Source organism: Phascolarctos cinereus, unplaced genomic scaffold, assembly GCF_003287225.1.
Source record: "Phascolarctos cinereus isolate Bilbo 61053 unplaced genomic scaffold, phaCin_HiC Scaffold_7;HRSCAF=346, whole genome shotgun sequence".
NCBI lineage: Eukaryota > Metazoa > Chordata > Mammalia > Diprotodontia > Phascolarctidae > Phascolarctos > Phascolarctos cinereus.
Genome location: NW_027556180.1, coordinates 55,969,777 through 55,996,201, shown reverse-complemented (window position 1 = coordinate 55,996,201; position 26,425 = coordinate 55,969,777). Strand labels below are relative to the sequence as shown.

At 40.9% G+C, this 26,425-nt stretch overlaps 1 protein-coding gene across 1 annotated transcript in view; it reads right to left on the bottom strand.

Moving 5' to 3' along the window:
* DNER (delta/notch like EGF repeat containing) overlaps positions 1 to 26,425 on the bottom strand; it is a 340,534-nt gene that overhangs the window by 40,106 nt on the left and 274,003 nt on the right. The window contains 1 exon segment of the mRNA XM_020970975.2: positions 3,806 to 3,928. Coding sequence (XP_020826634.1) covers positions 3,806 to 3,928 — 123 coding nt within the window.

The following is a 26,425-nucleotide window of genomic DNA, read 5'->3' as shown; positions in this document are numbered from 1 at the left end:
AGGTAGCCTCTGAGGCCCCTTCCAGCTACAGTCCTCCAAGTCCCTCATAGGGTACCTTCCCATCACCTTGGTCTTCCTGGTTCTGTAAATATTTCTTGGATACCAGTAGACTCAAGTTGTCCATCTTTTCATTTGACCAGCCTATCTCTTTTTCCAAGTATATGTCTTCAGAGATGACTTTTATGGCCTCTCTCACATGCAAGTTATCATTGGTAATACATAATGGGCTGCCAGCTTCAGAACAGAAATGGACAAAATGTCATTGGCCAAAAGGGAGCTTCCATTGAAATCAGGTACATAAAACTGGCCTCTTGTCCCTAAAGGAGAGGAAACACCCAATGTACTTTGGCAGACACACAGGTAGCTCGGCCAGTAATAAGGAGTCATTCCAAATCTATCTCAAAAACACAACATTTTGTCAGGGAAAACCAGGTCCATACTTCAGACAGTCTGTGGAATGATACAGTCATCATTCACTGGCAATGAACACAGTACGTGCTAGTATGAAATTTATATTTAGCCTCAAGCAAAAACAAATTGCAATTCAGTCAAAACAAACACAAATCCCCAGTTTTCATATTAAAGGGTAGATAGAAGCAATGTTTCTTAAAATATTGCCATTCCCCAGAACTACTTACATAAGTTAATTTAGAGTTAAATTTAGGACGAATCAGAGTAGAGTATAAGTTAAAAGTTGTTCTCACTACTACAATATAGATGTGATGATTACTTTGCATGGGGGGAGGGTGGGGTCAGGGTATGTGTGTGTGGTGTGTGTGTGTGTGTGTGTGTGTGTTAGGCAAACCACGTGAATTAATCTCTAGATAAAATACTCCAGGTAAATAAATCAAACTTGGTATTGCCTCTGTCATCATTCTTCCTAGGGAGCCTTCTGTTATTTATTCAGATCTTTCTCTGAGTTCTAATTACATTTATACCACACACATTGATACTTAATCATGTTTCATGTGTCATAGTTTTCTGTGCCAAACTAGATTGTAGATTCCCTGAGGGCAAGGATTACATATTTATGTGTCTTTTGTGGTCCCCACAGTGCCTAGCAGTTAAGTGATCAATAATTACATGTTGAATGACTGATAAAGGAGAATCCAGTATGTGAAACTTTCAGCCCATAGAAAAATATTTTCCTTTTCAATTGCGTACTTTTTTGGTCATAGAACTTGCTATGCTAGAAGAAAGAAGTTAGTCCAACTGTGAACTGTGCCTAATCTTTAACAATAAAAGATTACAACCCACTAATCTCTCTTGAAGATATATCAGGGTCTAATGCAGCAGTCCTCAAAGGAGATACTGGGATTTAATACTTCATGTATTTATTACTAAAATGCCTACTTCTTAGATGGTTCCTCTATACTTTAATTACTAAATTCCCAGTTTCTTAAACTATAGTGGAAACTCATAATAGTTATATCTTATGAAGTCATTCTAGTGGTTTTAATTAATCTGTGTTAAGCAGCTCATGTGTTTGCCTAATGAACTCATAAAAGAGACCCCATGAGATGGTTACAAATAAGAGAAGTTACATTTATGTTTTTCAAAGAATTTTCACTTCATTTGATCCTGACAACAACCCTGTTAATTACATGAGGCAGGTGCTATTACACCCATTTAACAGATGAAGAAACTGAGGTAAAGTGACTCAACCACAGCTAGTCAGTGACACACTGGGGACCAGGTCCCAGGTCTGGCTCATACAGCTATTGCTCTTTCTACTTTTACGTGCCATCTTTTTCTATAATGCATTGATAGATAGGTTGCCAATCATCAAACATTTATTAAGTGCCTCCTATGAGCCAGGGATTGGATATAAATGATAAGCCAGAAGAAGAAATCTAGCATCAGTGTGAGTCTTCCCTTTGGGAAGCCAACAGAGAGAAGCATGAATGGGTCTTCAGCACCTAGACCCAACTCAGGTCTACAGAGTCATGATGGCTATTTTCCTCCAATTTGGTCAAGGTATGGGGCTGTCATGGGCAGAATCATGAACACTGCCTGAAACCCCACGTAAGGATTGTTAACAAGAGCCAGGCCACCGCTGGTCCATTGGCCTGGAAATACTATTTGTTGCAACACAGCTCCACTACGCTGGACAAGTTTGGATAAATGATGGCCAGAGCACATGGGGCTGCATGGAATCTGGGAAGTTAGAAGTTCCAGCTCTGTCAGCTGTTCACACAGAGAACTGTGTGATGCTGGGTAAGTCACTTCCCCTAGACGACGTTCCAGTTCCTCATTTGTAATATTAAGGGGGAAGGTGTGACTGGATTAGAGAACCTCTGAGATCCCCATTTAGAGCCATAATTATAGGATTTGAGATGTGGATTGGTAAAACAAAAAATCCACAAAGAAAATCTGTGAAAAGCTACTTCTACCCTTCCCCAACTATCAATCATTCAGTGAGTATCTACTAAGCACGTTTTTGCTGTTATTCAGTTGTTTCATCCTGTTTGACCCCTTTGGGGGGTTTCTTGGCAAAGATACTGGAATGGTTTGCCATTTCTTTCTCCAGTTTATTTTGCAGATGAGGCAACTGAGGCAAACAGGGTGAAATGACTTGCCCAGGGTCACACAACTAGTAAGTGTCTGAGGCTGGATTTGAACTCAGGAAGATGAGTCTTTCTGACTTTAGGCCTGGCACTCTATCCACTGAGCCATTCACCTGCCCTATTAAGCACCTACTATGCCACTATTATCTCTTTCAAGCCTCATTCAAACCCTGGAAGGTAAGTGCTATTATTATCATCTCCATTTTACAGCTGAGGAAACTGAGGCAGACAGAGATGAAGTGGCTTGCCCGACATCACACAGTGTCTGAGGCCCAATTTGAACTCAGGTCTTCCTGACTCCAGCCTCTAACCATTGCACTACCTAACTGCCTCATTAACTCACACAGCCAATAAGCATTCTCACTGGCATTTAGCAAGCTTCACAATAACCAACAGACAATCCCATCTAGCAAGCAGTGATCAGAGATGGCACTGGCTCTGTCAGAGGCAAGTCTTCTTCATGCTGGACCACTGGCTTTACTAATGCTAACTGGTCACCATGGTTACCAGACATCTCAATTGTAAGTGGTACCACCAGTACTGACACTGTGGACTCTCTTAAATTTCAGCAATGTCAACAGACCTTTATTTAGTCCCTACTCTGTGTCTGGTGAAAGGAAGGCCTTCAGTTAGGAGGTTTCTAACACTGGGACTTGGGACCCCGATTGAGTCAATGTTCCAAGCTCCACTGTAAGACAGTTACTTACAGAGAGTTCAAGGATCTCTACTAATGGAGAGGATTTCCTCGCCAGGAGTATCGATGAAATCACAGGTCCAAACCAAATCCCAAATGAAAATCAACATGCTGAGGATAAAGAGGAAGAAACATAAAAGTTCCAGATCATGGATTTGGAGTTTGAAGGGATCATTTAATCCAATCTCTCATTCGGTAGATAAGGAAACTGAGGTTAAGATAAGGGGGAATGATTTACTCCAGCAGGCAAGCCAGGATTCAAACTAGGCCTTTTGATTCCATATCCAGCGGATCTCTACCACTGAACCAAATCATGCAGCATCAGAGTTAGAAGGGAGCTTAGAAGCCACTTAATAAGTCAAGCTACTTGCCCAAGGCCATTGAGTAAGTTAGTCACAGACCCTCTCAGTCTGGGGAATGTTTCCATGACAACACAGCTTCCTCTTTGCATTCCTTAGTAGGATAGAGCAATACCTGTCCTCTTGGAAAGAATATGAACCGACTCATCCTCACCCCAGGCCACAACCGCCAAGTTGATCCTTACCTTTATATTCTGGGAGGCACACACACTCGTAGCTGTTCACAAGATCCCTGCAAGTGGCCCCATTCTGGCAAGGGGCGGAAAGGCATTCATTGTCTTCCTCTTCACAATAAAGGCCATGATAACCTACAAGACAAAAGGACAGAGCATGTTAGGAAACATTTCCATTTCAAAACTCTCTTATTGGCCTTGAGGATTGACATGTTCAGAGGGACCTTAGATTTCATTTAACCCAATCCCATTATTTTTCAGAAAAGGAAACTGAGATCCAGGTAGGTAAGGTCCAAGGGCATACAGGTAATGGGTGGCAGAACTGGGGTTCAAAACCAGATCTTAAGACTCCCTTTCTGTTCTCTTTAACTGGCTTGCACAGAAGAAAGTTGGTCTTTTATGGTAAGGGATGATGCTTCTACATGGGATTCAAGGAGCTGGGATTCTGGCTGTCTAAATGTAAAAAGCATATTGGGGAAAGAAAATTAAGGTATTGTCCATCCCTGCCCCTACATTTTTTATGATAAGGCAGAAGGAGAAGGAGGTGGAAAAGGAGAGGGGGAGACAGAGAGACAGACATAGGGATGGAGAGGGAGAGAGAGAGAGAGAGAGAGAGAGAGAGAGAGAGAGAGAGAGAGAGAGAGAGAGAGAGAGAGAGAGAGAAGAGAGAGAGAGAGAGAGAGAGAGAGAGAGAGAGAGAGAAGGAGGGGAGTAGAGGGAGAGAAAAAGGAAAGGGAGAGGGAAAGGAGAGAAAGACAGAGATAATCAATAACATTCAATGGTCCAGATGGTGGTAATGCCAATGACTGGCCTTAATTTAATTATAATTGTTGAGTTAAGTGAGTGAGATTCCCATTGCTCACTTATAACATAGAGAGTGTGTCAGAGGTAGGTATGAAATCCCTTCTAGAAGGAGAAAAGTCCTTGTGGTTCACTGCTGAGAGTTTTGTTTTGCCCTTGAAGATGGCTCCTTAGGAAGGTGTGAAATTCCCTTGAAAAGGTTAACTCTTTACAAACTGTCCTTCTGGGTATCCTTGAGTTTACCCTAACTTGCCATGAAGTTCATGGATACTCATTGCCCAGCTGACATCTTTTGAACTTTGGACTTGATTTTGGATTTGACCTCTATAAAGAAGGTGGCAGCCCAGAGAAAGAAAGAGAGAGAGAGAGAGAGAGAGAGAGAGAGAGAGAGAGAGAGAGAGAGAGAGAGAGAGAGAGAGAGAGAGAGAGAGAGGAGAGTGCTTACAGAGGAGTACAGAGAAGAGGAAAACTACACACTCTGTAGGACTTGGGTCCCCTGTGGGAGACTCAAAGGAGCTTCTTGTCTCCTGAAATGGCATCAATTGAGCAAAAGTGGAAAAGTGCAAAGATGCTCTCAGAGCTAGAGCCACAACGTGAGGGAGTAGATCTAAACTTTGCCCTTACCTTTTTCTATTTCCATATGGCCTCACACACCACGCTTATACTTTTCCGAATCAAAGGGGCTCCCTGGCCACTACTCTTCTATGTCTGTTGTCATCCCCATTAGAATATAAGGCAGAGACTGTCTTTGCCTGTGGATTTGTAGCATAGTGCTTGGCACATAAGAACTGCTTTTCCATTAATTAATTTATTCATTCATTCTCAAACAGGTGAGCAGGTTGTACGCAAGGAAAGAATGTTGCCTTCTTAGAAACCCTAAGTGCTCTTCCTTTGCGTCAATTCTACAGTGGTACACCACATCTAGAGGACTGTATGGATGGTAGCGGTTCCTAGAGAAAGTGGGGTTCACTGAAAGAAGGGGGTTGTTTGTCATCCTGGCAACCTCAAATGCTTTTCTATTGCAACAGAGGCTCAACTTCAGGACAATACTATGTCTGGAAAATAAGCTAGGTCCCTGGGAGAGTCTAAAGCTCACTAGAGAGGAAAGGAGAGTGGTTTTGATTATTTACAAGCTTTCCACTGGGTGACATAAAGTCTGCCCCATAATCTATCTTGTTAGCTGGAGTGGTTGTCTGATAGCTAAGGGACCTTTTCTTTCTCTATAGAGATCTACACCTAAGACAAATTCTTATGTTGCCAGAGGAAACCCAGGGTTGGGGCACAAAGAAAAGAGTGATTTGTGAGAGTCATCTAAGATGAAATCCAATCCATTTGCACCCAAAGTTTTAGCTCTAGGCCACAGGCTCCATCATCAGAAAACCACAGAATCTCAGAACTGGAAATGGCTTCAAAGGTGATCTAGTTTAATGTTCTTATGAAGCTTATTAGACCATTAGCTCCCTGGGGGCAGGCATCTCACTTTATCTAAACTTCCAGTACCTAGCACAATGTTCTACATACAGCAGAATCTTAGTAAGCATCTACTGAATGAATGAATAATGAATAAATTATAGAAGTAGTAGTTTCTTTCATGGACATGAAAACCATTTTCTCTTCCAAATCAATTAGAAAAATAATCATTTTGACCTAAAATAAATATTCATATTAAAATGAATTTAATTAGTATGGGAAGGACCAGCAGTACTTTCTCTTTTTTCAGGCAGAAAATAATGCCAGCTAAAGGACTAATGTGGCATTAATGCGTTTTAAAGTTAAAATCTGGGGTGAGGGGAGAAATTATGTTATATGACTACTTACCAAAACATTGAAACTTTTATGTAATTAGTCCCCAATAAAGCAGAATTTTTAAGAATAAATGATTGTTCTCACTGGAGATTTAACTCTTTGGTTTCCAATACTTCTAAATTATAGAGAGAAAAGATAAGTTTCCCTAAACTTTCCAAAAGATACTCCATTTATTTTGATCTGTGAAGACATCCATGCTGCTGCCAATTTTGCAAAAAACAAGCCCATTTTGGGATGGGCTCTTCCCAGACAGGGAGAAACATGTGAAGCCATTCAAATAGTATTAATGTTGTTGGCTCTGGCTTTAAATAATCAGGATAAATAAATGCCTGTCCAAGTGGGAATGAGTTCCATTCACTTTCTTTGCCTTTGTAAGTTATCAAAGCCAAATCCTCAAAGCCCAAATGTCTGTCTCACAAGGCCCTCCTCATGGGTTCCATGGTTTATTTATTCTGCTTATCACAGATGTGGGAATAATTTTGTATTTGCCTTGTCAGTAGACCTTCATCAAAAAGTGTAGATATTTTAGTTGTTTTGGATAACATTTTTAATGTTTTTTTTTCTATTCTGTATTTGGACAAGGCCAATGACCTACCTAAAGAAACATGTGTTGATGATGATGACAACGATGATGATGATGATGGTGGTGGTGGTGATGGTGGTGGTGAGAAAAACCAGCCCTACTATAATACTTGAAGGCTTGCAAAGTCTTATCTATACATGTTAAGCTTCACAACAGCCCTGTGAGGTAACTGCTACATGGGGTATAACCCATACATCAAAAGCACAGTTGCTGTTTTGGTCTTCTTTTACTTAGCATAAATACATTTTCTAAATTTATACAAATACTTCTTCACCCTGTACCAGATTAATTCAAACACCTCCTTTCCAGTCTTATTACAAATTACATACCCCTTCCATACTGTCCATGAGACAGCCAAACTGCCCTTCTTACTGTCCTTCATACATACCATCTCATTTCCCACCTCTGCACCTTTGAACCAGTTTTGCCACATGCCTTAAAGTGCTTCTTCCTCACATCCATCTGGGAGGATCCCCAGTTTCCTTCAAGGCTCAGCTCAACTGCTATGTTCTACATGAAGCCTTTACTGCTCTGTGCCCCACCCTTCAGCTGCTTATACCTCTTGCCTCCTATCACCTGCTCACCCTGCCAATCAACTTGTATCTACTTTGTATATTCCTGTGTACACACATCTCCCCTGGCTAGACTGTGAAGATCTCAAAGACAACTTTTGCTTTTGTATCTCCAGCAATTAACAAGATACCTGGCACATGATAATTACTTAATAATTGCTTGTTAATTATTGATTGATTTCTATTTGAAATCATTAACAGATTCTTTCCTTTAAAGTGATCTTCCTCCCTCTTCCTTCATGTCTTGGATTGGTGGAATGAGCACTGAACTTGGATTCAGGAGCCCTGAGCTCTACTACTTACCACCTTTTGGGACCCTGAATAAGTCACTTCTCACTTGAGTCTCAGTCTCCTTGTCTAAAAATGGAGTCATGATGACTTTCCCAGTCATGACTCCTATATCTCCTATATGAGGCACCTTCTTCTCTCAAGGCAGGTCAATGCCTTCTCTGTGACTTACAGCATTAGACAACTATCCACCTATCTGACTTGCCCAGGGACCCACAGCCAGTAGTATCAGAGGCAGGGCCTGAACCCAAGTATCCCTGAATCTAAGGCCAGCTACCAATCTACTATGCCATATTGTATAGAGAGGAAAGGGTAATCTGTGAACTGTCTACACACACAACAGGAATCTATGTAATGTCATAATACCTAGAGTAAACCCACCAGGATTATCAATGAACCCTCTGTGGTATACTCTTGGGAGGACATAGAAAAGACTTGCACAGGATGGATAGCCAAGGCATTGGCTGAGATCTGTATCATTGAAGGTAGTACCTATATAGATGAGATCACGGATGCAATGAATTATCAAAGAAGTCAACTGATAGCTATTAAGGCTTAAAACTGCACTAAGACTTTGGGACATGATAAATAGATAGATAGACAGACAGACAGACAGATAGACAGAAAAAGATAAAAAGATAGAAAAAAGATAGATGATAGAAAGATAGATAAAGTTAGAGATATCTAGTAGATACATTGACAGACTAGAGATATTTATCTCAAATCTCTGTATCTACGTATGTATATTCCCACAACTCTATCAAGAGATGAAGATTGAGATATACATATATGCATGTATGTTATGTTACATATATGTGTGTGTGTGTGTGTGTCTATACACTTCTCTACTAACATTCTCATGATAACATCCAAGATACTTAAAGAATAATTTGTAACCTTGACGTAAAGTTTGATGTATTAATGGTTTCAGATATTTACTCAGCCAAAATCAAGAAAAAATTTCCTGAAATCAGCCATGATTGTTTCATTTTTTTTCGAACAGTACAATGATCTTTTCCTCTCTACAACATGAAAAGCAAATGATGTTGCAATCCATTTTGCAGACATGACCAAACTTAGGAAATTTTTATTTCTTCATTAAAAAAACAAAGGTTTTGTTTTCTGTGATTATCTCATTCTGCAAAGTATGTAGTCCCACTAACATCCTACCCCACTGCTTTATCATGATATGGATGCCATTCCAGGTCTTCAAAATCTAAGCCAGTCAAATATAGTACCAAGCTGCAAAGGGGTTAGGAGCAAAATCTGCCACGTGTCTGTCAAAGGAGGACCGGACCAGCCCAGCAACACTACAAAGATTCCTTTCTTCATATTGGCCAACAAGTAGGGAATTTGTTTGGCCACAGCAACTCAGCTCCCGAGTCACAAAAGGGTCCCCATCTGTGCCAGTGGAACAGAAAAGAATTGCTATTTACATTCATTCTAAACCATCAAATCCTAAATAATGAGCCACAAAGGCTTGGGTGAGGTGGCTATCATTGGCCATGAGAGCCAGAGTGATTTGGGTTTAAAGGCATAGTTTGGTAGCTCCATTTGAAACACAACCAGCTGTACCCGCCCCGCCCCGCCCCCCACAGGCAATAGGGTTGATTGACTTGCCCAGGGTCACACAGCTAGTAAATATCAAGTCTCTGAATCCACATTTGAACTCAGGTCCTTCTGACTCCAGGGCGAATGCTCTATCCACTGAACCTAGCTGCCTCACAATGGACTTTTTAGAAGCCTGTTTTTTCAGAGCTATATTTCAAGAAATCATAAATGAAGACTGCTGCAGGACAAAAAGTAAATTGTCCTAGCTCTTTGAAAAAAAAATAAGTTTTTGAAGGCTAGCCATGTTGTGGAAGCCAAGCCCAGCCACTGGGTGTTTATGTTTGATGAATGGTGATGCTATTGACCCATCACCTGCAAGGTAGGCTGAGAATTATCCTGCTAGAGGATACTTGGAGTATGGCTTTTTCATGTACATTCACTGTCGCCCCATCCCCTCTGCCAGTAAGGGCATGCCTTTAAGATTGAGCGAGGTTAAAGGTTCAGGAAGCCTGTGCCCCATAAACACAGCAGAATTTGTCCTCTTGGGGATGAAACCCATATTCTTTTAGCTCATTTAGTACCATGCTATAATTTTTTTTGATTGTGCACTCCTCTGAGTAAACATTTTTTCACATATACCTCTACTTTCTGTATATTTACTTATTTGTAAAGTGTGTTTATGTATTAGTGAGATTTCATCTATGTTATAAATTACCAAAAAGTAGAAATTACAGAAAGATAAGATAAAAATGAAATAATATTTGATCCTAGAGGCAATGGAGAGCCACTGAAGTTTGGTGAATAGGGGAAAGACATGATCAGACTTTCTCTTTAGGAAAATTCTTTTGGCAGCTATGTTGAGGAGGAGTTGAAGTAGGAAGTGAAACTGAGGCAGGGAGAGTAGATTGGAGACTTTTGCAATAATCCAGGCCAAAGATGGTGAGGGCCTGAATGGTGGTCATGTGAGTAGAGAAAAGGGGACTTGGCAATTGATTGAATGAGTAAAGTGAGTGAGAGTGAGGAGTAAGATGAAACAAAGGTGAAGAACCTGGGAGACCTGAAGAACAGCAGGAAGGGTGAAGAAGGAGAGATAATGTAAAGTGGTCTGAGAAGTGGATTGTAATCCACTCATGCCTCCTCAGCCTATGGGAGTCACTCTGTCTCACCCAAATTGAAAAGGAGGAGCCCGGCCTCTTACTCTTTACTGCCTAGATCTAGAGCCGGGGGGGGGGGGGGCGCCGGGGGCGTGAGGGTTGCAGCCAAGTATGTTTGGGGTGGGGGGGGAAGATGGAAATTTTGCCAATGGCACCTCCCAGTGGCTATTGCTGATGGTGGCTTGGAAGCACTTAGGAGTGGACTCTTGGCATATAGAAGGTAGGGGTATGAAAAAATTGAAAACTTGTATAGTAGAAAGAGAAGGTTGCATGGGCAGTGTTGGGGAACAAAGGCAGGTGTGATTGTGCTGAAGACAAACCTCACAACTATCATGGAGATAATAGTATGCAACCCTTCTTTTGGCTTCTTTATTGTTTGATCGCCGTCCTTCGGATAATGCCACAGCCCTAACTTTGAAGACTGTTCCTCTAACCAACTGAACTAATTAGCCCTAGATGAATACAAGACCTAAACGGTATACTAAAATGCAATTTATTTTATTTTATTTTTTTTGGTGAGGCAATTGGGGTTAAGTGATTTGCTCAGGGTCACACAGCTAGTGAGTTTCAAAGGTCTGAGGCCAGATTTGAACTCAGGTCCTGACTCCAAGGCCAGAGCTCTATGCACTGCACCACCTAGCTGCCCCTAAAATGCAATTTAGAAACCAAGTAATGGAAATGGCATCATATGGCATAGAATTTGATGCAGTCCAACAAGCATTTATTAAATGCCTACTATGTGTAAACACCATGATAGATGCTGGCAATTCAAACAGAGACAGAGGGAAAAACAGTCCTAGCCTTCAAAGAGCTCAAATAAAAACAAACAAGGGTCCTTTTCCTTCAAAAGTGGAGGTTATGTAAGGGACTTGATGTCCTTCTTTCCACTGTGACAACTCTACATCTCGCGGCTAATTAAAGAGGGATATGATGGTCACTCACTGACATTTTCAAGGAGCAGCTTGATAACTGTAGCCTGTCCTAGGAAAAGTATGACCTCATTCAGGGTTCTTTTGTTTTTGTTTTTTCTGGGACAGGGAAAAAATAGTGCAATTCTAAGTGTCTATAGGGGATGAGGAAGGAGGTGCTGATCTTATTAGAAGATGACCTTTTATTTTTTTAAACATACAGAACAACAGATCATTAAGCATAGGCTATTTCCAATTTGTTTAACAATAAGAAAATTGTGCATTTTAATACGTGGAGAATATCCTTAGAGAAGTTGAAATCTATAGCAGTTATGAGGCCAGTTTATATTTGTTTGAAATCACGGAAGGAATCTGTGCTTACATCATAATTATAGGAAACTGCTCTGAATTATGGGCAACCATAGCAAAATGACCAGAGATCTTACTTCCTCTTAATTGGATTTCTGTTCAAAATATTTAAGAAAAAGAGAAAGAGCACAGATTTACAAATGACAGGATAGAGACCATTATTGAATACAGCCCTAAAGAGAAGGCACAAGTAAAGTAACAAACTTTTTAAGCAAATATATCAGAACTTTTAAACATACAAGTAGGTATTTTCCTTTAAAGTAGTTACCCCAGGAGACATATGCTTATTCCTACAGTACTGTCACTTTTCAAAATGTTGCTAGAGCTCCTCTGTGGCCAATGAATTCAGGGCAGTTAACCAGGAACCCAAGAGAATCAGTCTCATCATTTTATTAAAATCAAACATGATTAATGTGACTTTTTTCTAATGTTTCTTTTGGCCACTAGAGGGTGGATTTCACCTACAAATCACAGAATCTGAGACTCAAAGTTGGAAGGTACCTCAAAGGTCACCTTCTTAAACAGGGACCCCTTCTACAGCATCTCAGACAGACAGGACCACGATTGATAAGGAAACTATCATTCTCAACAAGGCTGTCTCATATTTTTGGCTATAGTGGCTTAATACCTGCCTCTTGGCAATTTCTACCCATGGCTTCTAGGTTCCATTCTCTGAGGCCAAGCAGAAAAAATCTGACACCTTCTTCTACATGATAGACCTTTAAATATTTGAAGACAGCTATTGCATCATCCGTCTCCTCATTTTTCATTTCTGCAGGCTAAATATCACCAGGTCCTTCAAACGGTTCTCTAGTGCTTTGTCTAGAATTCTCTCACCTTCCTGATATACCCGCTAACCATCTGGATCCTGATTGTCTAACAACACCTCCCCCTAGATGAAGTTTTAACCCATAACAGGACTTTATCACTATTTCTTTATCCCTATTCAATGTCATATGATTTGATCTAGTCTCTGACACCACACCAGTAAGAGAAAGAATTTTCACTAATTTGCAAGAGAGAAAGGAAGGAAGAGAAGAAGGAAGGAAGGAAGGAAGGAAGGAAGGAAGGAAGGAAGGAAGGAAGGGAGGGAGGGAGCGAAGGAGGGAAAGAGGTAAAGAACAACATTACGTTTAGAGACACAAAAACTAAGATTTATAATTTTGGCTTTGTTAGACCTTCATTTTTCTCATGAGACGGTATTCTTCAAAATACTGATAGACTTGCCAAGAATAGTCAACTTTTATGTATTTTATAAATAATATATTTATTAATTTCTAAAGTAGTCTGTCCTTGCTATATTACAACTGATAGAGATTTATTTAATGTGATGGGGCATTTAATTCACTTTAGAATTTAAAATAGAAAAATTATTGCTTTTATATGATGAAGAGAAAGAAATCCCAACCTATGACTATTAATCTATACAGTTTTCCATTTTGTCATTGACTACGAACAGCAAAAAAGTTTTAAATGTTGTATAAGAGGAAATGCCATTTTCTTTATGCAGCTTTTTTGAATATTTTAATGGCTATGCAGGTAAAAGAATTCATTATAATGATTGCCCCTGGTGGGGAATATGGACTCATTAAAATGTATCACCCTCAGGTAAATAGGCCACTGCAGGGTGGGTAGTGCTACAGTCTTAATTCCTCTGATGTTTAATGAAGAACTGTGAAAAAAAGATTGCCCAGAAACGTAATTTTCTTAACGTTCTCAGTGTTCCCCTCCAAATATTAATAAATTTCCCTGCTATTCCTCACTGGGCTGATTTTCTCAGTGCACTTCAACTACAATGAGTAAGGTGTGAAAATGAGTAAAAACACTTGCAAAAATATTTTTAATGTTATGCTTATGGACAGAAGTTAAAGTTCAACAGACCATGACTTATTTTAAGACAAGCTCTAGCTTTTAGCAGGCCCTGTTCTATTAAAAAAAAAAATTCAAGGATTAAGCAAATTCAGTGGCTGTGTTTTTTATAGCTAAGTTACATGTGGGTGACCATTGGCCTCAAAGCCAAACTGAAAACTCATAGTATTTTCACTGTTTCATTTTGAAACAATCCATTTGGGGAGGCGAGGGAGGGAGTTTGGAAAGACGGAAATCACAATCAAACTGTTATTTTATTAATGCATCAAGAAGGGTTCCCCACCCCTGGTGTTAGGCTCACCTTTTACCAGCCTGCTAAAGTGCTCCATTTTTAAAGACCTCCTTCAAAAACTAAAACATGACATGTCAGTAGGTTTTTTAAAATATAATTATTTGTTCCCTTTCAAAAGCTGTAAATCTGTGGTTATAAAATCAGTAGTAGCTACTGTGGCAAAATCGTTTTTCCTTTTACTTTAAGTCATCACAACTAGGAAAAAATAACCATGGTATCCCATGCATACATGCATATTTATGTGTGTGTGTATGCGCACGTGCATGAGTTTCCAGTGAGAAAATCATTCTAATCAAAGACTCCTCCAAGCCTCAAATGAGAGCTAATAAACTTCTGCCACAAGCACAGCAAATGCACAAGGAGAAAGCATTACAGAATGGGTAGATTTGGGGCCAGGAAAAGGATAGGATTAAGGCCTCCAATTCAAGATACTTGTCATTACAGAATGGATGGAGTGAGAAGCTGAGGCAACAAAGGGAGTGGATGGAAGGCTGGGAAAAGATTAAAGGCTAAGGAAAGGCTTCACAGCCATAGAAGTAAAAAGGGAAAGAGGGGTTCTAGTTATCAAGCAAGTGCCTCTAATAAAAAAAAAATTAGGGAAAGCAAAATATAACTGATGTCATGAGATTCATTTCAAATTAAATCCCTTGTGGGTTCACCAGATTGGCATAAAGCATATTTTAACTTAAAAGTGGAGTGCCATTAACGTAATAAGCAAGCTATAACAGAGTACAAACATGAAATTACACAGAAGTGGTAGAAAAGATGTCATCAAAGAAATGCATAATTGAAAAGGAAGATTGTCCGATCTCATAGCAAGAGGAGGAATCATCGATGCTCCATTGGTATATTTGTGATGTCAAGGGAACTTAAGGAAGGCCCCCAGGACGTTGGATTGACTCCTCTGATGAGCTTATGGGAGGACATATTTATATTTGTTCTGTATATATTTATATCTGTATATAATGTCTTCCCTGACTTAATGCAAATTCCTTCAGACGAGGGATTATTTTAATTATTTTTAATTCTTTTATTTGTACCCTAGTGTCTAACACAGTACTTGGAACATAGGAGGTGTTTAATGAATACTTGTAGATTAATTGTCTGGTCTATGTAGATAAGAGTCAATAAGACAGACAGGCATGAATGGGCTATGATCTGCTGTGGTGGGGGGAACTTTAATGAAATCATACAGATTCATCAGAGTACAGGAGTTTATCATTACTTAATGCAAGTGCTTTCTGAGTGTTTTGTGTGATTTGTGTGTTTAAAAAAATACCACTTCATAGAAAAGAATATGACCCCTATAACATGATCCCTTTCCTCTTCAGCCATAGCATTCGACCACGAAAATGGAATCAAGTTCTAATTTTGGCTCTGTCACTTAGTGTCTGCGTGACCTTGGATAAGTCACCTTACCTTTACAGTCTTCCGTTTCCTAATCTGTGAAACGAGGGGGTTGGCATTTCATAATCTCCAAGGTCCAATTCTGTGAAGTCAGCCATGATAAGAACCAAGTGCTAATGGCATATGGGAAATGTGGTCATGTGTTTACCATATTCCTCAAACAGAAAAACAAACTGGCCATAAAATACAGAAATTAAGGAGTCCACCAGCCAGAGACATTTGGACTAATGGGAGCTATTTAAAATTCCTCCCAGGTTTCATTTCAGAGACAGAACAGAAATAAACAAAAAAATAATAAGAAGAAGAATTGAGTGGTAGCCACCACCTGCCATAATGGAGGAAGGTGTCCATTTTGGACCATGGTAGGGTTGCAGGCTTGGGTCAGTAATATCATATTCCTCACTTCCATCACAGGCTTTCTCCCAATCTGAATGACTTCAAGCATCCCAGACACACAAAGAAACCAGAATCTGAACTGAGATTTACTGGCTGAATAATTCATTCCTTTCTCCTCCTATTTGATCCAGCTGCCCAAGTTTTTCAGCAGTCCTTGAGGGGTCATTCCATTCAGGCTCGAGGGGAATGAACAGAAACTAGCCCTCAGATACACTATGTCTATAAGAAAGATGATAGGTTCTTTTGGGGGCTAGTTTATTTAGCACTAAACAAGTTGGGGATATTCAAAGTCATAATTCAGTTGCTTTAAGAAATATTTTCCCCATCCTCCATTAGCTTATTAGTATTCCTTAGCTAAAACTTGATCCAAGTTAATTTACTCGAGTAGAACAAGCTTCTTGCATATATCCACGAGGAGTTTCAGAGCTACCTGCCTTTCACTTAAAAAGATGGCAGGCCTGCTAGCTCCCAAGCCCACAGTGGGAAAGCTAGACAGTATATGACTCTTTGATATTCAGGCCTTAAACCACAAAGAACTTTATGGAGAAAATTAACAACCTGAAATCTCACCTAGAAGAAAACTGGCTTCCAGAGAAAACTTCAGAGGACACATAAAATGTGATCCGTGCACTCGCAGTAGAGCCAAGCCTATATTCTGCGCTGACTGCATTGACAGAGAGGTTGTTAAAAGTAGCCTCAAGAAAAATACATTTGCTCACCCAGGAGGTCAGACAGCCATGAAATATCAAAAGTTTTTATTTTGCCCACTGCTACTACTTAGGGATTCTCAGGGGATTGGAGAAGCTTAATCCGGGAAGGAAGAGGCAAAGCTGCCCTAGTCCTGGAGTTAGCAGTTCTTTCTATAGGACAGTTACATCTCCTGCCTTCATCCCTTGTTTGGGTGGCTCCCGACCGGGGGCCTAAAATCCAGCCCCTCCTTACTCCCATCTTTTGCAATCTCTAGCTTCCTTTATGACATTACCTGGGAGAACGTAAGATCCTTGACAGCAGGGAAAGTTTCTTTTTTGGCCTCTGTATTCCTAGCATAAAGCATTGTGCCTTACACATAGTAGGTATTTCATAAATGATTATTGAATTGAACTTGAGTTGAATTAATTGAGCAAGATCTCGTCATATTTAGGAAGCCAGATTGCATTATGAGGCCTGTCCTCTGCTTTCAGATAAGCAGTAGCCTCATACTCTTTTTGAACTTCTTTTCTATCAAAATCTATTCTCACGAAATAATTTCAAAAACTCATTTGTACAAAAGCATAAATGGTCAACAAGGGTTGTACTGTCATTTCTCCTAGGGACATTTATATTTCAACAGAGGACAATGTTTTCAGACATAGCAAGGAAACTCTAATGGTGAGCCCTGAGGAGCTAGCAAAAAGAAAAATTAAGAAAATCTAGGTGTCACAGTGGATAGGCTTGAAGTAAGGAAGACTCATCTTCACGAGTTCAAATCCAGCCTCAGACACTAGGTGTGTGACCCTGGGCAAGTCACTTAACCCTGTTGCTCTGAGTTCCTCATCTGTGAAATGAGCTGGAGAAAGAAATGGTAAACCACTCCAGTGTCTTTGCCAAGAGAACTCCAAAATGGAGGTCACAGGGAGTAAGACACAACTGAAATGATTGAACAGTTAACAATGAAATCTTACCTACTTGTAAGGTTGGCCCCATTTAGAAATCAGCTTTCTCTAAATGCTTTTTGATTGGGCTACTAAGTGGTACCACAGTGCATAGAGGACTGGGCCTGGAGTAAGAAAAACTCATTTTCCTGAGTTCAAATCTGGGTATAGGAGCTTACTAATTATGTGACCCTGGGCAAGTCACTTAACCCTGTTTGCCTCAGTCTCCCCAAATGGGGTCACAAAGAATCTGACAAGACTGAAAATGACTGAAAAACAACAAATGCTTTTCAAAGCCCACAAATGTTGCTCTTTCCTAAACAAATCAAGCCTGTTAATAGCCTCTCTTACCCACACATATCAGCCAAGTGTCTTCTGGGTAAAGTCAAAATGAAGCAGGTAGCCATCAATAGAACCAGTGAGACTGGAGGGCATAACGTTTACTAGTCCCTCTAAGAGACCTCTCTCATGCAAAGCTGAGCAGATGACTAAAAATGGAGCACAGCACTGCATTAAAAAAAATGTTCTGAGTGGTGGCAGGAAGACACGCTGTTTGGCCCAATCAGTGCAATTGCTGTAAGTTGACAATAAGCTGGAAAGAGATGGAGGTCATCTATCAGTGTCCTTCAGGGCAAACCTCACACAGTGCCTGGAATCATCCCCAACTGGGCAGATGCAAAAGCAGTCTGTGAACGGAGAAACTTCAGCTGTATACTTCAAAACAGGGAGTTCAGAAACAAGGGTGGAGAAAACCAAATCCAGAAATCGAGTCTGTCTTTTCCTGAAATTTTGCACAAATCTCAGATCAATAAAGAATTAAGCAACAGCCTGAGTTAAAAGGATCTAAGAAGATGAGGCAAACAGGTCAGTCTCTCCAGTGGTTATCTAATCTTGTTATTCAAGTTGAGAGAAAACAGATCTCGACAGATGTCATCCTATCAAGGATGAAATGGCAAGACAAGGTCTCTAACAACGGGGAGGTCTGGAAGATCAAGTGATCCTTGAGTGTGAATAATGATTGCAGATAACCTGTGTGTGGCTAAATACTGAGGTGCTAGGATACCAAAGGTATAACCAAACAAAGCAATGAGAGAGGAAAGGCAAAGAAAACCAGGGACCTCGGAACTAGACCTGTAAGGAATCTCAGATGCCATGAGACAACACCCTCATTTTACAGATCAGGAAACCAAGGGGAGGAGGGGCGTTGGTGACTTATACAAATCATATGTTGTCATCCAGGTAGAAAGGTCACACGAGTAGGAAATATTGGAGGTGAGATTTGAATATGGATTCTCTGAATCCAAAACCCATGCTCTTTTCCCTAGTCTCAATTTCACCTCTCAGTTTCAAGGATAAAATGAAGCACTCTCAGGAGACCAAAAGAGCCAGAAAGAGATAGCAGCAGTCAGTCAGTCAGTCAGTCAATAAACATTGATTAAATGCCTTCTAGTGCCAGGAACTGTGTCAAGTGCTGGAGATACAAAGAAAGGCAAAAAACAGTCTCTTCCCTCAAGAAGTTTACAGTCTAATGGGTGTAACAACCTCCAAACAACTGTACAAACAAGACAGAGACAGGAGAAGTTGGAGGCAATCAACAGAGGCAAGGCACTAGAACTAAGTGAGATGAGGGAAAAGAAGGATCAGGGGACCTGCAGAACCTGGAACTACAGCTGGGACTCGAAGGAAGACAAGGAAGCCGGAAGGCAGATGAGGAAGGAGAGAATTACAGGCATGCGGGACAGCCAGTGAAAATGCCCAGAGTCGGGAGTGCCTGGGAGTAAGTAAACACATATCTTGTACACACAACCCTTCAGATAAGAGGCACTCAAATAAAAATGGTGTTTTTTCCCCTGGTGTTTTGCCCTGGTGTCTGTCCCTCTCCCTCTTCCTCTGTCTCTCCCTCCCCCCTCCCCCTTCTCTCCCTCCCTCTCCTTCCCCTTCTCCCTCTTTCTCTCTTTCCCCCTCCCCCTTCTCTCTCTCTCTCTCTCTCTCTCTCTCTCTCTCTCTCTCTCTCTCTCTCTCTCTCTCTCTCTCCCCCTCTCTCTCTCTTTCTCTCCCTCCCTCTCTCTCTCTCTCCCTCCCTCTCCCTCTTTCTCCTCTCTTCCTTTATAGCCTCATCTACTCTCATGGGAGTGATTATCTCCAAAGATTATATCACTAAATCACGTGCTCTGGCAGGTCTTATCAATCTGGAAGAGCTTCAAGTAGGGCACCTGTGGGTGATCTAGATGTCTGCCTGTGAGGGCTAAGAAACCAAGTTCCTAGGGGAATATCACCAGAAGTTTGGCCATCACATACTGAATATTCTCAGCTACAGAAACTCATGAAGACCATCTACTGAGGTAGCAGGTGCTTGTGACCTGTACTGGTATAAGGGGTCCTGTTGAGGGCCAATCTTAAGAGTCTGATAAGGGTTTAAGATCCAAGGCAGAGTTTGACCTCTGCCCAGGCTTTTACCCAAAAGGGCTCGATGATTAAGTGGTACGGCTCCCCAATTCCTTCCTGATTAAGAGGTCTCTGAGACACTCCTTCTCACTCTTTGAACCTTAGATTTACATATTCACTCCTCTATGCAGGTGGCGACAAGGCTCCTGGGAAAACCTTGGAATCTACAGCCCAATCTAGGAACCCTGATAAGGAGGAAATTCATGATTGTCACATCCTCAGCAGATGTTCTGGGGAGTATCTCACAGGGAGGACTCTTTGAAGTTAGGCTAGATCTTCCCTATATATTCTGTGCCCTCAGATGAATAAACTGAGTCAGTAATTCTACTCCACTTGGCCCATGTCATAAGTTATTTCACACCTCTCCGTTTGGTGTACAATCTGGTTGTGGGCGACAGGGTCCCTGAAGTATTCCATCCAATCCAATTCCACTCCATTCAACTCATATTTATTAAGTACCTCCCATGTGCGAGGCACTGAGCTAGGGGCCAGGGATCATAAGAACTGAATGACAGCTTCTGTCCACAAGGAGTACCCATTGTATTATGGGGGCATAAAGATATTCATGAGTTTGTGAGGAAAGAGACATAGGGCAGCTAACAATTAGGGAAGTAAGGAAAGATGCCTTCCAGAGGTGCCACCTATACTGAGCTGGGAAGGAAGCCAGGGGTGCTGAAGTAGAACTAAGGAGGGGGTATATTCTCCTCCTTGGAGAAGTATGGCAGTTAGGTGAGTGAGGGGCAGTGAAGGGAACAGAAGCAGGGGATACAATGGAGGGTGTTAGGAACTGCCAGTAATTGAGTTTGGCTAGCATATAAAATTTATGAAGGAAATAATGTGAGAAAAGAAAAGCAGACTTGGAGTTAAGTATAGTGACTCACGTATATTCTGCTAGGGGGTGTACAGATGCTAAAGAGTGAGGTAGTCTTTCAGTCGGGTCACTAATAACCTATTCAGGACCTTGAAAGTAAAGGCAAGAATCTGCAACTTAAGCCACTGTCACCAGTAGCCAATGCCTGGCCTTGAATGGCTTGATTAGAATCTGAGGAGATTAAGAGATGTGTTAAATGCCTGCTATTGTACCCTTCAAAGAGAATATGTTCTCTGCCTAGAACACCACAAACACAGTCATCAACATCCTGCTTGGAAGAATGGATCAAGTTTTCTGGTCAACATGCTAGAGGAGATGCCCCCTAGACTTAGCTAGGAGGGCAAAAGCAATCATAAGTCCATTCCCCAGCCAAGGTTTCTTGATACTGCAACAGTCCCATTTCCTTCTGGATGAGCAGTGGGCATTGGAATTTAGCCAGCAGGATCTCATCAAACAGTGGAAGAGCTGAACCATTAACTGTGGGCTCCCATGAGGAGGACAATGGTTTCTGAATATTTCTGGTAATGGAAACCAAGGCATGTTTTATATAGCCATGTGTCCTAAATATAAAAGGAGAAATGAACCTGGTACAGATTCCAGAAGCTATGAACATGTGAAACCCTTTAAGAAGGAAAAAAAAAATCCATCCTTTCCTATGAAGAAGCTTAATGTGTTACCTCTTTCTAATGATGATTAGATCTAGATGGCCTGATCCCATTATTAGTAACACACTAGATGATGGTGATCAATGAGTTCAAATCCAGCCTCTGACACTTCCTAGCTGTGTGCCCCTGGGCAAGTCACTTTAACTCTGCTTGCCTCAGTTTCTTCATCTGTAAAATGAGCTGGAGAAGGAAATGGCAAACCACTCCAATATCTTTGCTAAGAAAACCCCAAATGGAATCATGAAGAGTCAGACTCAACTGAAATGAACGAACAGCCACAAAGATGATGTGATGAATCAGCAAAAATTCCTACATTTTATCTATAGTCTTCAGTCACTTGTAATAGTTTTGTTCCATGATGTTAAGGTCATAGATACAGAACTGGAAGAGATCTTAGAGCTTCCCATATTTTGCAAATGGGGAAAGCAAGGACCAGAGAGGGGAAGGGACTGACCCCTGGTTGTTTCTCTGGGGTTGCTTGTTCACTGTGACTGCACCCACCCCTTCTTTAGGGAGCATCAAGATCTTTGAAAGCTCCTCTTCCTCAAACAGGGTACAGAATCTAATTCCACAAGGATTTATTAAATGCTCACCATGTCCCAGACATTGTGTTAGGCACTGGAGATTCAAAGGCAAAAATGTAATCACCTGCATCCTGAAAGAGCTTGCATTCAGTTAGGAAGACAAACATGGAAGAAATACTTCCATTTGCTAGTGGGGTACATGACATCTGGGTAATTGCTTTGCTTTTGTACCACTTATCTAAATTGTCAATTTGCAGGAACATAAAGAAAACCTAAGGGCAGTGTGCCATAGAGCTCACCTCAGAGTTGGGAAGACCAGGGTTCAAGAGCCTCCTCTGATGCATACTGGCTGTGTGACCCCAGGCAAGTGACTTAACCTCCCAGTGTTCCAGGACATTATCTAAGGCTCTGAGATGTGGAGAAGATGCCAGCCATCAGTCTTAGGTGGTAAAGGGAGTGTCCTCATCAGCACTTCTTTTTAGCAGTGAAATCACAGGTATAATCTTATCCCATAGAAAACACACCCGCCAAAAACATTGTTCAGTTACAGCTTTCCCTCTCCCTTGAAAGACATTATGTTTGCTTAAGTGTGTGTGTGTGTGTGTGTGTGTGTGTGTGTGTGTGTGTATGTGTGTGTGAGTATTTAAAAACAGCTCACAGAATCAAGGAAATCAAGAGGGTTGGGAAAGGTGGAGGGGAAGTGCAAAAAAGGGGAAGAAAATTGATTCTCAGCTCTTCACTATCTCGGGCATTTCTTTGTGTATTAATTTGATGGTGCAGCAAATACAGCACCAGGCATGGAATTAACAAGCTCTGAATTCAAATCCAGTCTCCGATACTTGCCAGCTGTGTGACCCTGGACATTTCACTTCACTAACTTCCTCAACTGTAAATGGAGATAAATAATCAGAACCTGTGTCTCAGGGTTGTTGTGAATAACAAATGGGATAATAATTTTAAAGCGCTTGGCACATGAGAGGCACCTGAATTCCATTCAGTTATAACTAAACCACACCTTTTACATTCCTGGCTTTATTTTACATGCCCACAATTTTAAGGCATCCTGTATACCTCCTGGCCATGGGAGTTGTTTTCCAAATGTCTGCTGTTTCATTTTAAATGCATGCCATCTAGGCAATCAGATGTAAACCACAGCCTGGATATGAAATTTGTGCACACAAATCTTGTACATTCCAATGCTCAGTGTCAGTGTCAGGAGACAACAATCTCTAATTTTTTTTAAGGCTATGTGCTGCCAACCTGTAAATGTTTTAGAATATGCATTGCCTATCCATTAACATGGCTCTTTGAGAGAAAGAACCTTAGGGTGATTATACAGCCCTGACATTTTATTACTTAATATTAAAATCCCATCAAAATCTCCCATTCAATAACCTGAAAATGAGGTTTGAAAAAGGGAGCACCTGGCAGATCAGACTTTCTGTAATCAAAAAGGCATTTTTTGTGTGTGTGTCAGATGTAGAATAATTATCAACCTGACATGATTCCAGGATGCTGCCCCATTATGGAATTGGACATGTTAGTGATCCAGAAAGATGACTAAGTATGTTGCTCTCCAGCTTAACACCCAATTTAACCTATTCTCATGGGATTCTTCTATTATGCAAAGGAACAGCGAGGCAATTACATGCTCCAAGAGATGAAGACCAGAAACGGTATATTGAGAGACTTGTCATAGTCACCTATTAAAATGGAAACTCAGACCAGATGTTAAGGCACTTCTTTCTCACATAACACCTGGGACAGCATCAACCCAAGGAGCCATCTTAAAGTATTTACGAGAGCCCTTTGGTAACATGGTCTTTGGAAGTCTGTGCCCGATAATGCATAAATATAGGCCTTTCAAGTTTCTGAGGTGTCCTGCAAACCTTACCTCATTTCATAGTTTCACAGATTTAGAGCTGGAAGCACTAACCATCACCTCTGAGATGGTCTAGACCGGTCTCCTCATAAAAAACAACTAGGCGGGACCATGCTAATCCTAGAATCAGGAAGACAGCCTCAGACATTTACTAGCTGTGTGATTCTGGGCAAGATATTTAACCTCTGTCTGCCTCAATTTCCTCATCTGTAAAATGGGGAAAAAAATAGCCAACCAACCATCCGTGAGGATAAAATGAGATATTTGTAAAGTACTTTGCAAACCTCAAAGTACTACAAATGCTAGTTATTATTATTATAGTATCATTATTATTATTATTATTATTATTATTATTATTATTATTCAGATGGGGAGACAAGCTAGAGCAGGTAAGTGATTTTCCCACGGTTGCAAGAAACTAGTGAGGTGGCTACTACAGATATTATTATCCCCATTTTTCATGTCAGGAAACTGAAGGTTATCAAAATTGTAAAATGTCCCAAGAATCACACAGCTCAAATCCAGGCAGGACTTCAACTTAGGTCCTCCCTGGTTCCCAGTCAAATTCTCTATAGACTGAATACATTGCTTTTGCCTGGGATTTAAGATGAGCCAGTAGTATAAGAAATCCTGTTTCACAGTCAAGTGTTAAGAGGGTCTGGCTTATCATCATCATCATCATTATTACTAATATTACTAATAATATTATTACTGATGTTACTAATAATATTATTACTAATAACATCATTCCTCTTTATAACTCACCTGTCCTGTAGATGGATGAATCTTAATAATGAAATTCTCCTTCTGGCTGTAGAATGCTGTTCTGTCTGCTCTTTTACTGCTCCTATTCATAGCACTCTACGATATATCTGGTAGGGACCTTAGATGTCATCTAGTAAAACCTCCCCATCTCGAGTATCAGGAAACTGAGGCCCAGAGTGGGGAACAAGACCAGATTTGCAAAGATAGTAAACAGCCCAGCTAGTATTCGAACCCAGGTTCTCAGGATCCAAATCTGCTGTTCTCCCATGCTATCACAGGGCCTTCCCTTTATTGTGAAGAATGACATTGAGAGATATGCATTTTAGGCATTTTTAGGCATTATATAGATGTAGAGTACCTCCACATACATGACCACATCTGGTCCTTCACAGAACCCTATGGGGTATAGAGTACAAATGTGATTGTGCCCATTTTATAGATGTGGAAAGTGAATGGTCAGTGATGTATGGTAATGAACTGATCAAGTAAACTCCAGTTGTCCAAACCCATGGGTTAGAGAATAGATAAGATAAACCATTAGGTTTAAGAAGCCCTCTGCTTGATGACATCATGGGGACTGGGGTGGGAGATGGCAGAGCAATAAATGACTTTCATGATCTACTGGGACTTTTTGTTTTGTTGGTTTTGGTTTTTTGAGACTGGGTCTCGCTATCTTACCTATTAAGGAAGTGCAGAGGCTGAATCCTAATTTTGATCAGTAGGAATCTTTAACGAGCTCCATTTTTCTGACCTGGGCTGGTTTACCTCTCCTTAGGCAGCCTGGTGGCCCTACACTCCTTGGGGCTCGCCACATTGGTACCAGACGATGCAGACACAGTTCTACTACAGCTCAGGTCTCCTGAACTCATGGGATCCTCCAGCCTTAACCTCACCAGTTACCAGGATTATAAGCATGTGCCACCATACCCAACCTCCCATGACCTGTTATAGACAATATTACCTTATTACTATATGTCAAACAAGACTGAATAGCCCCCATTTGGTTTGGTCAAGACAAGGATGGAAGTGGAAGAAAGGGTAGGGAGGGTGTCATACAAGGAGTAATTAAATACAGGTAGGTGGGAGGTAGAAATAAGTTATTGAAGTGGTTTACAGATAGGTGTTAATAACAATACCCCACAGCTTTCTATCTTCCAAAGCATTCTTGCTAACAAGCACCCAGTTCAGTTATTTCCACGTGGTAAAGCAGTTCATGTGTTCAATTATTGTGCCCTCTAAATTGCAGTTGCTGGAGAAGAACCTTGGTGATGATACCCTTGTTACAGCATTGGTTGCCAGTGCCACTTGAAAACTCAAAGGAATCAGTAACCATGGGGTACCCAACCACAGCTGGCTGCCTGTGAGATGTGAGCAGGGAATCCAGGGGGAGAGTGAACAGGGAAGGTGTTTTCCCCTACGAGGTCTAAGAAAAGCTAGATAACAGGGAATCAATGGACTGGGCATCACTGAGCAGTAGAGTTTATATGAAAATAACATGTCTTCCTCTTCACCCATGTTCAAAATGTTCTGTTCTGCATTGTTAAGAATTAACATTTTTCTTCAAATAATTACTTTTAATTAAGGCATTAAAATAGATTCAATTCATAGAATCATAGATTTAAGCTAGAAGAGATCTCAGAGACCATTTAGTCCAACTTCCCTCATTTTTTGAGTCATTTTTCAGTTGTGTCCAACTCATGTAGCTCCATTTGGGGTTTTCATGGCAAAGATACTGGAGTGGTGCACCATTGCCTTCTCCAACTCATTTTACAGATGAAGAAACTGAGGCAAACAGGGTTAAGCGACTTGCCCAAGGTCACACAGTTAGTAAGTACCTGAGGCTAGATGGAGAT